At 37.7% G+C, this 16,366-nt stretch overlaps 1 protein-coding gene across 5 annotated transcripts in view; it reads left to right on the top strand.

Annotated features, from left to right (window-relative positions):
* Positions 1–16,366, top strand: part of NEBL (nebulette) — a 368,185-nt gene that overhangs the window by 292,809 nt on the left and 59,010 nt on the right. The window contains exons 8-12 of one of the 5 annotated variants that reach the window (XM_082742120.1): positions 1,430–1,543; positions 3,159–3,260; positions 7,018–7,122; positions 9,045–9,152; positions 14,311–14,421. The exons of the other annotated variants lie outside the window; for them this stretch is intronic. Coding sequence (XP_082598246.1) covers positions 1,430–1,543; positions 3,159–3,260; positions 7,018–7,122; positions 9,045–9,152; positions 14,311–14,421 — 540 coding nt within the window. The remainder of the gene's footprint in view (positions 1–1,429; positions 1,544–3,158; positions 3,261–7,017; positions 7,123–9,044; positions 9,153–14,310; positions 14,422–16,366) is intronic. 5 annotated transcript variants of the gene reach the window in all.

The raw sequence follows: 16,366 nt of genomic DNA, 5'->3' as shown, positions 1-16,366 counted from the left end.
TTTAGGGGAGGACCAGGTCCGGAAAACCTTGGCTGTGTTGCCCGCTACTGTGGAAAGTTGTGAATGAGATCTCAGCTTGTTTCTTTCATTGGTGATCCTGTTCCTGATTCCAAGACATAAAATATTGTATTTTTTACAAAAATCAGAAATTTTTTCCTTGTTTTATAGAGTCCTTCCCAAACTAGTTAGAATAAAGGAGGCTTTGCTTGGGTTTGTAAAGCAATGTGAAGATCAGAAAGCTATTATTAGCAATTTGAACTGCAACAGAAAATATTTCCTGTAAGCCATGTTGGAATCTTTTCCAAATGTATTCCCCCCAAGATTTTCGCTAGCTGCCTTCCTCCCACAGGTGTCACACGCGTATCCTTAAGGAAGATATCACCCAATATACATTCGATTAAAATAGATAATGTGAAGTGTTCCCAAATTGCTTCTTAATAAAAATTACTTCCAGGCCTGGGTGTAAGATGTATGAATAAAGGTGCATTGTGTGAGAATGCTGTAAGAACACAAAATATGATGAGAATTGTAATATTGTAAAAATCCTACAAGAGAATAAACCATTTCTGCTGTTGTGGTCTGTGCATTTCTTCCTGGAGACAGGCATCCAAGGGGTTGTGAGATTTGAGTAACTAGTTTTTTGGTTTTTGTTTTTGGTAAAGAATTTATATCTACATTTCAGATAGTTATCACAACCTACATTTGCATATTTCTCTATCCTTAGAAAATTATATAGTCCGATAGGATAAGTGGATAATCCTTTCTTGGATTGCCCTAAGATTACTTTAAAAAGGAGAAAAAATAATTCAGGGTGCATATTACAGATAGTTTGCTGCTGAATACAACTGTAGGGAGCTGAAGCAGAGGAATAAAAATTCACATTAAATAGACTCAGGACATTTCAGAAAATGTAATCCCTAAAAATGAATTTTTGAACAAATGGGAAATGATGAGAAACAAACAAACAAACAAACCGTAGTCCAAACCATGTCCTGTATTTGGGATAATTCCCTCAGGAAAATTCATATTCAAATTCTGGGACTCAGGTTCCATTTTCTAAATGTGATAGACTTTCATTCATTTGTGGTCTCAATTTCTAATTGATCATAGATTACAAGAGTGCAGAAATGGAAACTGACATTTAAAAATCCTGAGATTTTTGTGTATAATTCTTGTTAATAGGATTTGAGTTCATGCCTAATTGAATTTATGATCAATGTTCAAGCAAAGGTTGTTTTTGCATAAAAAAATTTTTATGCCTAATTAAGCTTTACCAGGGGGGAAAAAATACCAGGAATTTAAACTTTGCTACCATTCGTTTTTAAGGTAGCTTTTATCTGATCTAATTAAAAGTCAACTCTGTCATTCTGAAACCTTAAAGATAAATGTGCTATTTAATTTATCCTGTTTTTTTTTCCTTTTATGGCAGATTAAATACAAAGAAAAATTTGATAATGAAATGAAGGATAAGAAACATCATTACAATCCTCTGGAAAGTGCTTCTTTTAGGCAAAGTCAGCTTGCCACCACACTGGTGAGCGATGTAAGTTACTTTGTGATTCGGGAATTATGACTCATAGAAAATTTTTTAAAATATCTTTTGACTCTTGCATTTTCAGAACCCAAGTGTATTGTAATTACTTATACTTAAGATCATGTAGTTTCCAAGTAATTTTAGTTGAAAACACTGAAGCATATTTTCCTGAAGCTTTTTTGAGAAAAATGTACTATTGTAAGTTACTATTAATGGTTACTGATTGCTATTTAGTTAATAAGTAGGAATAGTATTGCTAATAAAAACTATTATATGGGATCAAGCGTAGAAAGAGATTACAGAGTTTGGCAAAAAAAGTAGTGTGTAGTATCTTAAATTAGTGGTTGTGACAATAGTTAACTCATGTAATTATGCCCAGGAAATTGGGCTTCTATAAAGTACAACCTAGTGTACGGTAGTTTATAATAAAGAGATATTTAGAAATTGCCCTTTGTAATGGCTTATGGGTTCTTTCCCATCCCTTATGTAAATGCTCGGAAATACTTCTTTACAGATTTGATTTCATTCTGTTTTTTTAAAAATAATTAAGTTTCAGTTTACAAGAAAAGATGCCTTAAAATTTTTATTAGAGTTAGGCGGGGTGTGAAAATGGAAACGGGGAAAAGAGACCCCTTTGCTATAGTTGAAGGACATATGGAGTCCCTTTACACGTATTAAGATGAAGAATTGCTGAACTGTTGCTTTGTTAGATCACTTAAACCTTTCAACTCCTGCCAGGTGGTTGGGACTCAGCATCTCTTACTTTCACTAATGTTTAGTATGTGTTATTTGTGTGCCTTAACTCACTTGTGTCTGTTACCAGCAATTGAAATGGTCTTTTGGGATCACTGGGAATATCAGAACGGCTTCCTTTTCTTTTGTTTTTATCCTGTGTGTGTGTTAAAGTGTAAAGCAAATAGAGTTGGAATACACTTAAAGGAACCCAGAGCATGGAGCCTGGGAGCAGGAGGTTTAGAATCAGACAGTTAGGATTTGAATCCGGTTCTACCTCCTCTAATATTATCCCTTCATCTTTCTGTGCCTCAGTTTACTTATCTGTAAAATGGAGATGCTTAAAATACCTCTCCACTAGGGTTGTTGTGGAGATTGAATACGTACTACATGTAAAGTGGTTAGAAAAGTGTTGGCACACAATAAGTGGTCAAATATTTTGTACTCAAATAATATTATGAGTACTAATATTATTATATTTTCAAACAGCTGGTTAAAAAAAAAAGTTGGCAATAGGATGAAAAACAGTGAAAGCCCTGAAATTGCTCCAAAATATAATTAAAATACTGTAGTAATTTCTAAAGAATATAGTAGCTGGTATTTTTGTTTCGAAGACAGAGTGCCTATTAAAATTACTTGATTCTGTGAACATTACTCTTTTAAAATATGTAAACAATGAAAACAATTATCAAAATATGTGCAAGTCCCCGGAAGTTAACTTTTTTACTCATTTACTGGTAAACGAGCACCACCTAGTGGCTACATGTATATTTGCCTGTTAATTTACCACGGCCTGGTACTTCATGATGTATTAAAAATTAATGATGGCCATAAGGCAAAAGCACCTTTTTCTTCTCTTAGATGGTATTTTGTTCCATGTTTATTTTCATAGGTGAAGTACAAGAAAGACATTCAAAGTATGCACGAGCCAGTCTCAGGTCTCCCAAACCTGTTTTTAGAGCATGCTTTGAAAACCAGCAAAATGCTCAGCGGAGTAAGTCTGTTGGATGGCAACTCAAAGTGCCTTGTGTCTCCACGGAGCCAACCTGCTTCCTCCCAGAGTGCCACGCCTCCCTGAATAACTAACTCATTGGGAAAGTAGTGGCTTGCTTTCTTAAACCCCACCAAAGCTGCGCTCTACGAAGGGGCTTCTCGCTGGCTCTTTAATATCTCTTCAATGCAAACTCTCTCGTTGAAACAACTATGCTTCAAAGCCCATGGACAAGTGTTCTTTCTGTCTTTCTTCTTCCCAGTTAGATGGAAGCCACTTGGCGGTCAGGTTTAAATCAAGGATCTCTTCTTTTATGCCCTCTGCTCTTTTCTGGAGCAGAGTGTCTGGGATTAGGTCCCAGTAACATACAAAATTGTCTAATTTGTATTTTTCCTGAAAATAAATCCCACATCACATGACACTCTACTTTGAGACTTGTGAGGGTTTCCCCAGTTTCTTCAGAGCGATTGGGGGAGTGAATGGTTTTTTCATGTCCTAAAGGAAATATTTGTGTACGCTGCCAAGTGATCATTCCATCAGAACTCACCTCCAGGATGCTGTTTCAAACATTTAATGCGTGTGGATCCTGACTCCGTGGGTTCTCAAAAGTGATGACCCCAGCTCACCTGTGCCCCACTGCCGACTTCTCAGAATGGCTCATGGTGACGATGAACTATAATTTGACCTCACGTTTTTTCTGCATCTATTTTCATAATGACTCACACGCTCACCCACTTGCTCAGAATTATCCAGATGTACTGAATAGCTGCTTTGGGCCAGGTACGATCAGATGGAAAATTCTGTTGGGCAAGAAATGTGAAAATAATTATCTTCAGGAGATATGCTCACAGTCCTGGATTTAAAAAAAAAAAAAAAAATCTGTAGTCCAGACCTGGTTCCTGAACTATTGAGTAATGAGATACAGCTTCAATTCAGGTTTAAGAATGTCTGCCTTTGGCTTTGATGTGTTGAAACTTCTGTTCATTATTTGGTAATCTTCCTTTCTCAACTGATGTCATCCTTCTTGAAGTGCATTACGTGTGTAAATAATTCATATTCTCAGAGATTTTAAAATTAATTAACTGACTTTTATCACTGGTCGTGGGAGGAAAAGCAGTCTGTCATTCTCCTTGTCTGTTGGGTGGGCTAGGAGACATGGAGGATTATCAGGCACGGAATTAGACTCTGGGCCAGCCCACTTTGTTCATACTTCTTGCCATTGCAAGCCTCCTCTCCCCACCTCTGCACACATTCCTCCACTCCTCAAGTGGTCCTTTCAGATTCACATTTTCCTCTAGGACCCCTAGGGATGTTTCTAAACGTTGGTACATTTCTATTCTCGGAGCCTGCTTTCTTCACGTTTAGTCTCTGCCATCCCATTTAGATCATTGAGTCGCATCTGCCCTTGACTCTTCTCCATCTGTGCTTGAGTTAAATTTCCTGAGGACATGAGGATTTGTGCGCAAATAAGACAAGAAAAATATCATGGTGGTCACTTAAAAATTTGGTAGTTGGAAGAATACTTGCCTCTCCTAGGCAATATTATCTTCAAGAATACTGACCTTTCTTTTATAATCATGGTGAAAAAATCACAACTTAATACAAATTGTTTCTATCACAGATAGATAGCAGAGAAACTCAGCAAAGACATATATTACATTTATTGTATATACCATTTTAAAAGTTTAAGTCTTGGTTCAGATGGTGCTTTTGTCTAGGTTATAGATATTTTTCCTTCACAGAAAAATTGTGACTGAATAATTACTTCATGGGAGAGAAAGTTTAAGACTCAGATATGTTACCCTGAGGTATCTATTTATTAAAGATGTATGATAATACATTGGCTGAAATTTATTGTACATTAGAATTGCCCTCTTTTAAATTTTAATGTGGAGAGAATTGGAATTTTGCTGATTTATAAAGGCAACTTAATTTTAGCCAAAGATTGAATAAGAAAGTGCTTAATAAACAGACATTCTGCCAAAATTAGTTGTCAGTTGGTTATAAATGACTGTTTTTTAAAGACCTCTAGATGTCTTTGGTATAAATCACCATTTTTTAAAAACACATAGTGTAAGAGTAAAATTAATACTTATGAGTTTGAACAGCTGTACTAATTAAAGTTTTGAAGGACCATTTTGCCCTGGAAAATAGAGCTTTCAATTTCTTTTATAACTTTGCATTAACGTGAAATATGTATTGCATGTTACTCTGTGTCATTCCCACTAGGAGGCAACAGAGACTATTACATAAGGAACAGCAAGTCTTGAAAATTCTTTTGCAGATCTTCCTTCAAACAGGTTCTGTTTTTTGTTTTTTAAAGAGCGGTTTCTGAAATTCTCTGCCACTAAAATAGATCACTGGAGAAAGCATTTATTGACCTTTCCTGAGTCTATTCCATTATTGCAGGCATAATATCCTGGGCTTTACTAGTTCTGATTTTAACTTGATAGGAGTATATTCTAGCGTGTTATGTTTGATTCATAATTATTTTATTTACATATTATAAAATAAATTTTAAGTAAATTATAAAGTCCCTAAGTAGACTGTTATTCATTGAGGTTATTTAATTAGCAGAGGAGCCGAAATTTAGAATCTGTTCTCTTCTTGACAAGATGTACTATGGGAACATTTTCATGAGCTTCCTGGGGTGTTTTACTCCCTCACTTTATTCTGGCTAGAGTTTTGGGAGACACATGTCTTCGTACTCTAATATCCCAGAAGTGCCTCTGGGGACTGTTGCTGTGTCCCCATGGAACGGTGGTTCTCATATGCATCCTTCCAGCCTCCCCATCCCTGGCGCTGAGCCTCTTCCTGGTTCACTCTCAGATCCCTGGAGCATCTGCTAAGACTGGAAGGTCAGCTCTGTTCCAGCCTGCTCTTTCCTGCTCCCTTTCAAACGTGACATACCTCCCCCTACATCCTGCAACACTGCCATTTCCCCTGAAATCCTCACTGCTGAATGAGCAACCAGCTTTGGCTCAAGTCTTGAGTCTTTGAGAGTGACCATTTACCTCTAGAAGTGAACTAACGCAGTGTCCAGTTTCCAGTGAGAGAAATTACAAAGCAATTTTTGTTTCATCGTGGCCTGTTGTACTCGGTGTCCTTCGGTCGCCAGTTTTAGCATCTCTTCCAAATTCACCACTTTGTCTGTGTCTCTCAATCGTAGTCCTAATCCAATTTCTTCACCTTAAAAATTCAACGGACTATACCCAGACCCCTCTGTTTCTCTTCCAGATATCTCCTACCCTCTCTTTTTAGGAAAATTCGTTGAATTAATCCTCACTCCCTTATTTTTCTCACACCCTTTCAGTCTTCCTCAAGGCTGAGCCCTTGTGCGGAACGTCTTTCCTTTACTCCATTCTTTCTTCTTTTCTCCCTTTACTTCTTGTAGATGCTATCAAACACACTTCTGTTCTAGGATAAGCTCTGAACAAATCACCTTTATTTTGCCCACCTTGCTTGTTCGCATGAGTCCCGTGGCTGGTTTTTCCGTTGCCACTGCTCAGCATCTTTTTCATTGTGCTAAAGCGAATCGTGCCCTGCTCCTCTAGGGTGCCTCGCCATGGACCACCTGGAGCTGCTGGTCTCTGGTGCCTTGCCCGCTTCCCTCAGTGTCCGACATCTACAAGGGCAGCAATGAGACTTGTTAGCTTTGCAGCTGTTGTTGGCTTGTTATTTTTCAGTTTGCGCTCCTACGTGTTGACTGTTCTCCTGGGTCTCTTTTATTTTGAATGTATGTTCATGTTCTCTATTTTAGCACGAGTACAGAAAGCTTTTTGAGGAAAACAAAGGAATGTATCATTTTGACGCGGATGCTGCTGAACACCTGCACCATAAAGGCAATGCCACGCTCCAGAGCCAGGTGTGTGCCCCTCCCCCACACCCATCCAGACCCTTCACCCACGCACTGGCACACACCTCCCCCAAGAAGGGGGAGCAGAGCCTACCTCCTGAGGAAGTGAGCATCGCTTCGGAAAATCTCAGACGCTGCTCTCTGTGACTGGGGTGGGAGAGCAGGAACCATGTTTCCGTGTAAAAGCATTTCATAAAATAAGTTACTTCACACAATTTTAAACTTACAGTATATCAGTTAATTAAACCATGATCAAATCTCATGATAATTTCAGTTTTCATAGTGTACTAATTTGTCATCGTGAGCTGCAAAATTAATTTTCCAGGTGCCAAGTTTATTAGAATTTCTCAGATCAGTTAGAAGTGTTATTAAAAATTATCTTACATTAATGTTTCTTTCAAGTATAAAATTCTGTGTATTCCCTGAAAGAAATTAAAAAAAAAAAAAAAAAAAACCTTCCCTGTGAACTTTTTAAGGGTGTTATCTATACATTTTTTTATTCTGAGTTTCAGTAGTTGCAAAAGATGTCATTCCAGAATCTACTAAAATGTAATTTTACATCATTTCATTAAATGTATCCTGTGGAACATAAACTCCTTAATGATTTGATACCCATCTTCATTTAAAAAATAAGCAAATTGGCTATCCTTTAAGGTTTGGAAACGTACATTTTTTTTTCTCTTTGTATTCTTACTTTTATTTATTTAATTTTTCCTACAAAATTTTATCCTCGCATATGTTATTACGTATCCTAGTATGTTACAAACACTTTCATTGATCACTCTATCATACTTCTCTAAAACAAAAATAGGCCTACAAATAGGAATTTAAAAACCTGTTACATTTCCTGCTACCACAAAGTTCTAAGTATTGAACAACTACTTTTGGATTTAATCATCATTAAAAGTGCTATTACTACATAAGTTAAGAAACAATTTCAAAAAATTATTTATACATAAGAATTTTATTTTATTATTTTTAAAAAATTTATATTTATTTGACAGAATGATAGAGAGCACAAGTTGGCAGAGTAGCAGGCAGTGGGGGGGAAGCAGGCTTTCCACTGAGCAAGGAACGTGGTGTGGGAGCTCGGTCCCAGGACCCTGGGATCATGACCTGAGTTGAAGGCAGCCATTTAAACCACCTGAGTCACCCAGGTGCCCCACAAATAAGAATTGTAATGAAGATGCATTTCTGAATGAAATGAATCATGATCAAAACGTTTTTTGTGAATGTAATTCTAAAAGGCATATTATTGCTAAGAAAAAGCTGATCATTCTGACACCTTATATATAATTCTCATTTCTGTTATAAGGAATTAGAAAATATAGATCCTTTTACAAACTAAAATACGAAAGAGGTTGGTTGTAACTGAAATAAATAATTCATGATATGATATTATTAAATAATGCAGGGCAAAACTGAAAGCAATTACATAAAATCTCTGTGTGTGGGTGTTACTCAGTGTCTGTGGAAGAAGATAATAGTCCCAGAGAACACTGTCTTCCCTTTGAAAGAAAGAGAATCACACCTGTGTTTTCCTCCTTGTTCATGATTTTCTGATAGACATTCGAAGGCATCACAGGGATCTGTCTCTATGTATATATGTGTGTACCATTAGTGTATATATATTAACCCCATGTACATGAGATATATCTATATATCTGAGCAATTTAAATAATTCATCCAAGTCCTAGAACTGCATTTAGTAGTTCTAAATTATTTTTAGTCCACAAATATTTCTGTATATTACCTGTTTACTTCTTTTATATGTCATTTACCACAGGGAACCCAGTGACCAACCCAAAAGGCCAGAATAATACAATGTTAGAAACTAGGATGATTAATTTCAGATGTATTTATTTTGTTTTGCTCTATTGGTACAAGGGCTTGTGAGCTTTATGTGCTTTTTATACTTTTTTTCAATGCAGGTTAAATACAAAGAAGAGTATGAGAAAAATAAGGGGAAATCAATGCTTGAATTTGTTGAGACACCCTCATATCAAGCTTCAAAGGAGGCTCAGAAGATGCGGAGTGAGGTGCGTCCCTTTGATATGTTATGAACTTTTTTTTTTAAGTTTATTTATTTTTAAGTGATTTTGTGTCCAACATGGGGCTCAAACTCAGGACCTTGAGATCAAGAGTCACATGCTCTCCCAACTGAGCCAGCCAGCTGCCTCTGTTATAACTGTTTGATGCGCATTTGGTGTTTTAGCATCTGAAAGGAACTGGCGAAGTGATTCAGAATGTTGAATGGGTCTAGAGGAAAGCACACTGCCCAGGAAGGCCAGGGAATCCCCGTTCTAGATCTGGCATCTAGTCTGGGTCTTTGAGATTCTGTGGCCCTAAGTTTTTCTTATTTGGCAAATACAGTATGAGGCCAGGTGAGCTCTTTGAAACTGCCCTTTCACATTCTATGATTACAAAGTTGACACTTTCAGGTTGTGTCCATGTAAAATTATGATGAGCAGAAAGAAAATGAAGAGCCAGGTTGCTATATTTACCTTTTTTTTTTTTCAGTGACAATAGAACTAGCATTTATTAAATGCTTACTCTGTGCTAAGCAGTTTGCTAAAAGATTTATATATGTCTCATTTAATCCCCTCAAGGTAATGATGCGAGGTGGGCATATCCCTCAATTGATAATCATCTACTGAAATTAACTGTCTTGTCTGAAATCACATATCCAGTAAATGCCAATGACTTAGGACCTGGTCAAATCATGAGTGATTCTCCTTTTTTCTGTTCCCTTACTTGGTTGATTCTCCCCACAGTCCTCCCACCCCCCCAAACAGTGACAACGGAAGTTTTAAAATATCAAGAGAAAAGAGCAGTTAAGAATTTTTTGTACATATGCATTCCATGTTCTACTTAAAATGATGCCGAATCATCTCCAGATATTGCCCAAACAGTTTTGCTTCATCCTAGTGAGATTTCTTCTGCTCTTTCCTTCTGTACGTTTTTTGGGACCAGACACCAGACAGAGAAGGTTTTCTCTGCCAACACCCAGATTCTGTGGGTGCACCAAGTTATTACCTCAAAGAGACAGAAATAGTGGAGAGCAGATCGGCCGATTACGGCCCCACGCCAGGTGTGCTCTGTGGGCACGATCTTGTCTATTCTCCAGTAACAATAAATACCAAAACAGGGAGAAATGAGAACTTCCGGACAATGAAACTCTCATAGGAATTTTGAAAACAGCATATGTGGTATTGTTGTTATTTATGCTGCTGTGTGTTATAATTCCTCTTTCCAGGGAAAGGGCCGTCAGACATTACGGGGGCTTGTTGAATTGTCCAAGTTGTTTAATTGTGTCTTCAGACAAGAAAAGCGAAAATTGCTTGTTTTGTCATATCTCATAGCTTCTGAAGCCATTGAGAGAAGTTCGACCAAGAAATAAGTGAATATTTTGACGAAATTAGCTGTTTGTTTTAACTGAATTAGCAGAGAGGTAAATTTGGTCATAGTTCAGAAGCCTGACAACAACTTACATTTAATGGGAGAACTTTTATGGGACAATCATTGTCTTAGTTTTGGCCACTATTAACCAAGTGCCACAGACTGGGGGTCTTAAAAAACAGAAATTTATTTCTTACGGTTCTGGAGGCTGGAGGTCCTAGATCAGGGTGCCAGCAGGTCAGAATTCTGGAGAGACTGTCTTTGGGGTGCCTTCTCACTGTGTCCCCACATGGAGGATAGCGGAGAGGGAACAAACTCTCTTGTGATGAGTTTGAGGGCACTAACCCCATCGCGAGGGCTCCACCCCCATGACCTCATCTGTCCTTATCACTTTCCCAAGTCCCCACCTCCAAATGCATCACTTTGAGGGTGGTGTGGGGTTTCCACGTATAAATTTTGGGGCAATACAGACATTCAGTCCATACCACCTTTTCTGCATTTCGAGAATAGTATGCAGAGTACTGTGCCGTTACCAGGTGGGGAGCTGGAAGGCAGCTTCTGGGTTGAGCCTCCCGGTTGGGCTTCCATAACTTGTGGCCTGTGTCAGTTGTCACCAGGCTCTCACTGATAGTCACGCGTCATCCTTCAAGGAGAAGACTGGCACCTTCAGACTGGGCTTTCTGTCTTCTTCCCACCAGCCCCAGGCTCTTATTATTCAGGTGTTTGGGCTACATCTTCTTGTCTTACTCATAGAGGGACATGTTCCCCCGTTTTCCGCTCTTTGATCCTCTTTGTACTTTCTCTTCTGAAGCCTGCCTTTTCCCTCCGCTTCTTTTTCCCCATGACTCCGGTACTCAAACCGTCTGTGGTAAGTCTTGGGGAAGCATCTTGGGAATGCATATGCCCACCCCACTGCCTCAGGAGGTCCTCCATGAGTCGGCCAGTGGAGACTGGGAATCCTACTTAACAATATCCCAGGAGCTTCTGATGTCGGTGGTTCCGCAACCATTCTTTGAGAAACACAGACTCATTGAAGAAAATGACTGTTCCCCTAACTTAAAGTCATAAAAACCAGGTGGATTTAAACAAACAAACAAGCCCAAAATATATAGATAATCTGCCTCTCAGAGATGCAGTGGGCAAAGTAGACCAAGTTGTTTTTCTTTATATGAAATGCTTAGTTGATTTTTTTTTCTGCTGGAGATAGACCCTCGAAAGAGGAAGATTCCCCAAGACCAAATTTCACTATACAGATGACAGGGCCTTCAAGAATACCTTCTGAAAAAGTGCTGTTGTTTCTACATAGACATGTTTCCTTGTGCTGATCTTGGAAATCTGAGAACCAGCGCTTTGGTTTTACAAACATTGCTATGCCTACGTGGTACAAAATGAAGATAAAATGTCGACAACTGAAAAAAACAAAACAAAACAAACAATAACCCCCCCCCCCCAAAAAAAAACCCCACTCCAAATCAGTCAAATGAACTAATCGATTCTTTCTGGTTGGCTGTTTTGACATCAGGTGCCAACAGCTTTAAGGTTTAACTGTAGTAATGTATTTATTATATGCTACGGAATTCGCCTACATTGGGGACTTTGTGGGCCTTTTGTTAATATTGGCTTTCAATTTTTGCTATTCTGATTTCTGGTATTGTCGCTAAGGGGAAATTATCCTTTGCAGGGGCTGACACATGTTTTCCCTTTAATTATAGCCCCTGGCTATTAGATTTTTAGGCTCAGCAGTTGTGTTTCTGCTCAGTGGGGTTTGAGGAGAGAGAAACCTTTCAATAGAAAATATTTTTGGCCCAAATTTATACTACAAAGGCTAGAAACATAAAATATCTAAAAATCATAGTCAGACCGAAGTTGATGTGAAAGATGCCTTTAGATATAGTACCAATGAAGTGGACACAAAGAGAAACGTCTGGGTTACAGATGCTTTTTATTCCTACGAGTTAAGCTTGACGATTAGTTTCTTGAGCCTTCTCTGGGTAAAGCTAAATGTGTATGATGTCAAGGGTGGTCACTCATGTTTCTGTTAGGCCTATACTTAAGCTTCTCTCACATTTCTTCGAATGCCAGATAGAGGTTTAATCAATATGTTTTCTAGAAGAAATCTCCAAATCTGGCTTTGCAAATTTCTTTGTCTTCTGTTTCATAAAAAGTATACTAAAGTTTTGTTTGTTTGTTTGTTCCGGTCAATCAACCTTCCTTAATGACTTATTTCAGCAAGATAAATTTTTCACCAGAGAAGGGATTTTTGAAGTGGATGATCTGAAATAAATAAATATATAAAATTTTTTATTTTTGCTTTTTTTTTTAAAGATTTTATTTATTTATTTTACAGAGAGAGATCACAAGCAGGCAGAGAGGTAGGCAGAGAGAGAGGAGGAAGCAGGCTCCCTGCTGAGCAGAGAGCCCGATGCGGGGCTCCATCCCAGGACACTGAGATCATGACCTGAACCGAAGGCAGCGGCCCAACCCACTGAGCCACTCAGGCGCCCTATTTTTGCTTTTTTAAGAAGACATTTTTGGCCTGGAAATACAGCCTTATAACTGTATAATTTCAGTTAGTTCCACATAAAGAAGAGGGTGGTTTCTCATTGTTCTTTGGGAATATCTATAGTTCCTTTAACTCAGAATGTTCTCAGTGCAACTTATTAATCACTTTGTTAAATTTTAGTGTTTCCAGGACATCTCTTGTAACCTTTTTTTTTTCTTCTTCTTTCCTGTGGCTTTCTACAGATCATTTGTTAAATAGTTGTATGTGACATAAACGTAGGAGAGGCAACAACCACCTCTCTGATCGTCCCTTGCGGTTTGGGAGAATTTCTTTACACAATTACCTAACCCAGGTAGATTATGAACCCAGAAATGGCCTTTTGTTTTGCATTAATAACAATCTCTTGTAGAATTTATATTTATTATCTTTGTGATGTAATTTGAATAAAACACTAAGCTGATAAAATATAGGCTTTTGTGTGTCTGATAAATACTTCACATGGATGGAGATCTCTGTTATTTAGAGAGACTGTTTTTACAGTCCTAAGGAGAGAGTTACATTGGCTTTCAAATCCATGGGTCAAATGCTGGAATTGAGGGATTCTTAGCCAAAGGGTGGCCAAGAATGTCGAAGGGGCAGGTGAGGGTACAGATGTCCGCCCTTCACAGTCACCATCTGCCCCTTTGACTTCCTAGCTGAGAGCTCTTTCCTAGAGAACAATTTATCAGGTTGAAGATAAGACTCCTCACTGTATAACTTGATTTATAGGTGGTAGAGAAACAGTTTCAGGGCCAAAATCATTAAAGAAAGACACGGAAGCTGCAGCGTGAGATGGTCTTTGCCACGTTCATAAAAGGCTTCCAGTGAAAGGGGTGATGAGAACCTCAACATTTATGCTCCTATGCTTTGAATGGCTTTCCACACGGCCAGACTTTCTTCCAGTGGATGGATCCACTCCGTTAAGAATGAACCAGTCCGGGGATTCTCAAATAACCAACTTATTGGCTTTCCTCTCCAATCGGGCTGGAGTCAAATAGTGACAGTTTGATAAGGTGTTCAGCAGCGTTACTCTGCTTTCCCAGAGGCAGCTGGTCCTTGATGATTCTTCTTTTGTTTGGTAAGAATTCTAAAATTTACAGTAAATTTGGAGTGATTTCCTTGTGGCTGTGAAGACTCCAAGGTGGTAGGATTCTATAAGGCAAACCTCAGTTTTGTTCTGGGAACTGTTGTTCTGATACCTTTCTGACAGTGATGAGTGTTTTCTAAATTTCAAATTATGTGGTCTTATTTAACAGAAAGTTTACAGAGAGGATTTTGAGAAGGAGATTAAAGGAAGGTCATCACTGGATTTAGACAAGACTCCAGAATTTTTACATGTAAAGTACATCACCAACCTTCTGAAAGAGGTAGGGTCTTGCGATTTACTATTAAATATTGTGAAAGAAAACTAAAGAAATAACCCAGGAAATATTTACTCCGGAATTCCCTACTAACTGGGATATTAATCTATTCCTCTTTCTCTCATTTTGACCTTTATAAACAGAGTTTTTCATTTTCATTAAAGACAGGAAAGTGTGTGTTCACATTTCCATTTAAAGTTGGGGGAAGAAATCACCCAGAGTTTCTGGAAAAACTTGAAAAATATTCTGATTCTGTGTTTGTACCTCAGAAGCTCTGTAAACAGTTTTATAGCAGATTTTTTTTTTTATTCTGACTATGGGTGAGGCAAACTTCATTCTTTCAAATTTAGTTATTCAAAAATGCATTTTAGAACCAGCGTTTTCTGCAACTCTCCTGTAGCATTCTCCGGACGTCTGATCATCAGAAATGAGGGGCTTGGATGTGAAGGTCTGGGTAAATGACACATTGTTTCTGAGTGGATTGTGTTCTAAGCAGGGGAAATATTTAGCATAGAGAACATAGGGACTCACATTGATTTTTTATTTTACTCTCAGCAGGAATCTGCTCCCCTCCCCCCCAACTTGGTGCATTTTGGCTCACGATGTATTACATTTGCTGAACATTAAGGTCTTCAAACCAGCAATTAAAAATGTCACGCTCATAGTCCATCCCTTTCAAAGTTTCTTTTTCTTTTTCTTTCTTTTTCTTTTTTTAGTGGCTGAAAAGTAACTCGGAGCTCTTTGAACTCCCTGTTTAAATAGAGTCTCTTTACATATAAGGGGAAGTATTACAGAACTTTTCACCCTGAATTTTGACTGAAGAAACTACTCCTGAAAGAAATATCTTAAATCAGTGAAATAAATTCGAGTACGATTCTGTACATGAACTTCCTTAATAACTGAATGCCAACTGGCCTTTACCGTTTAACTGCTTTTAGAAATTTAATGTGCCTCGCTGTTGTAAAGTATGTTGGGCTGAAATGGGCATATGGTTTATGCAAGAGTGCTTTTGCTGTCCTACATTTTCTCACTCCTAGTTCCTCTCAAACTTTTTGAAGTCGAAGTCTAATCAAATGGCCACTTCCTGCTATTTTCTTTCCTTTGCAAAATATGCACTGTTTATATGAAACTTTGAAAGGAGACTCCCTTTTATCATTTACATGCAAATGGAATGTTAGATCCAGTTTAAGGTCCATAAATGACATTGACTGTCTCTTTTATTTCTCTTTTTGAAAGAATCTTATTTTAGGTGTATTGATTCAGAATGTTTGCATCAGGATAGTAAAAGACCCATAAGACTATGATTAAAAAATCTTTTAAATTCAATTTTAAAGAAGTCTAATTTTAAAAAAGGAACTCTCAGTGACTTAATGAAATTAAAACTTTTCTAAGTATATGCATTTAGCTTTAAATTGTCTTTGCGTTTTTTACTTTATCATGCTTTTTACATTTATATTGCCATTTAGAATGTTCAAAGTATTGTTTTATACTTCCATTTCATTTGATTCCCCCAATTGCCCTTTAACATCAGTATAATAAGTATTTTTATTTTCATTTTGCCTGTGCGTGTGGAAATCAAGGCTCAGTTACTTAAAGTCATTTGAAGGTCACATGTCCAAACAAGTGAAAGAATCCCTACTTTCATCCAGGTCATTCGACCCCAGAGCTCCTTCCAAAATTACATTCAGGTCATTACAGTGTCTTCTAGACTATTAGTTAAGCAGAGGACTAGCTAATTTAATTATACTGGACAAAGAGAAAATAACATCAAATGAACCCTAGAATTTACTGGAATATAACTTCTTATTATTAAAGGAAGCCTCATCTTTTATCTGGCAAGTTAGTCCTAAGTGCAACTCAGCTGAATTGGATCAAGATATATATTGTTTTTGTAATACAATTTACTAGGGGAAAAAAAAGAAATTCATTAGCAGAACAAAAACCTCAAGTT

Source organism: Mustela nivalis (genome assembly GCF_964662115.1).
Source record: "Mustela nivalis genome assembly, chromosome: 7".
Classification (NCBI taxonomy): Eukaryota; Metazoa; Chordata; class Mammalia; order Carnivora; family Mustelidae; genus Mustela; species Mustela nivalis.
This window is presented reverse-complemented; position numbering and strand designations above follow the sequence as displayed.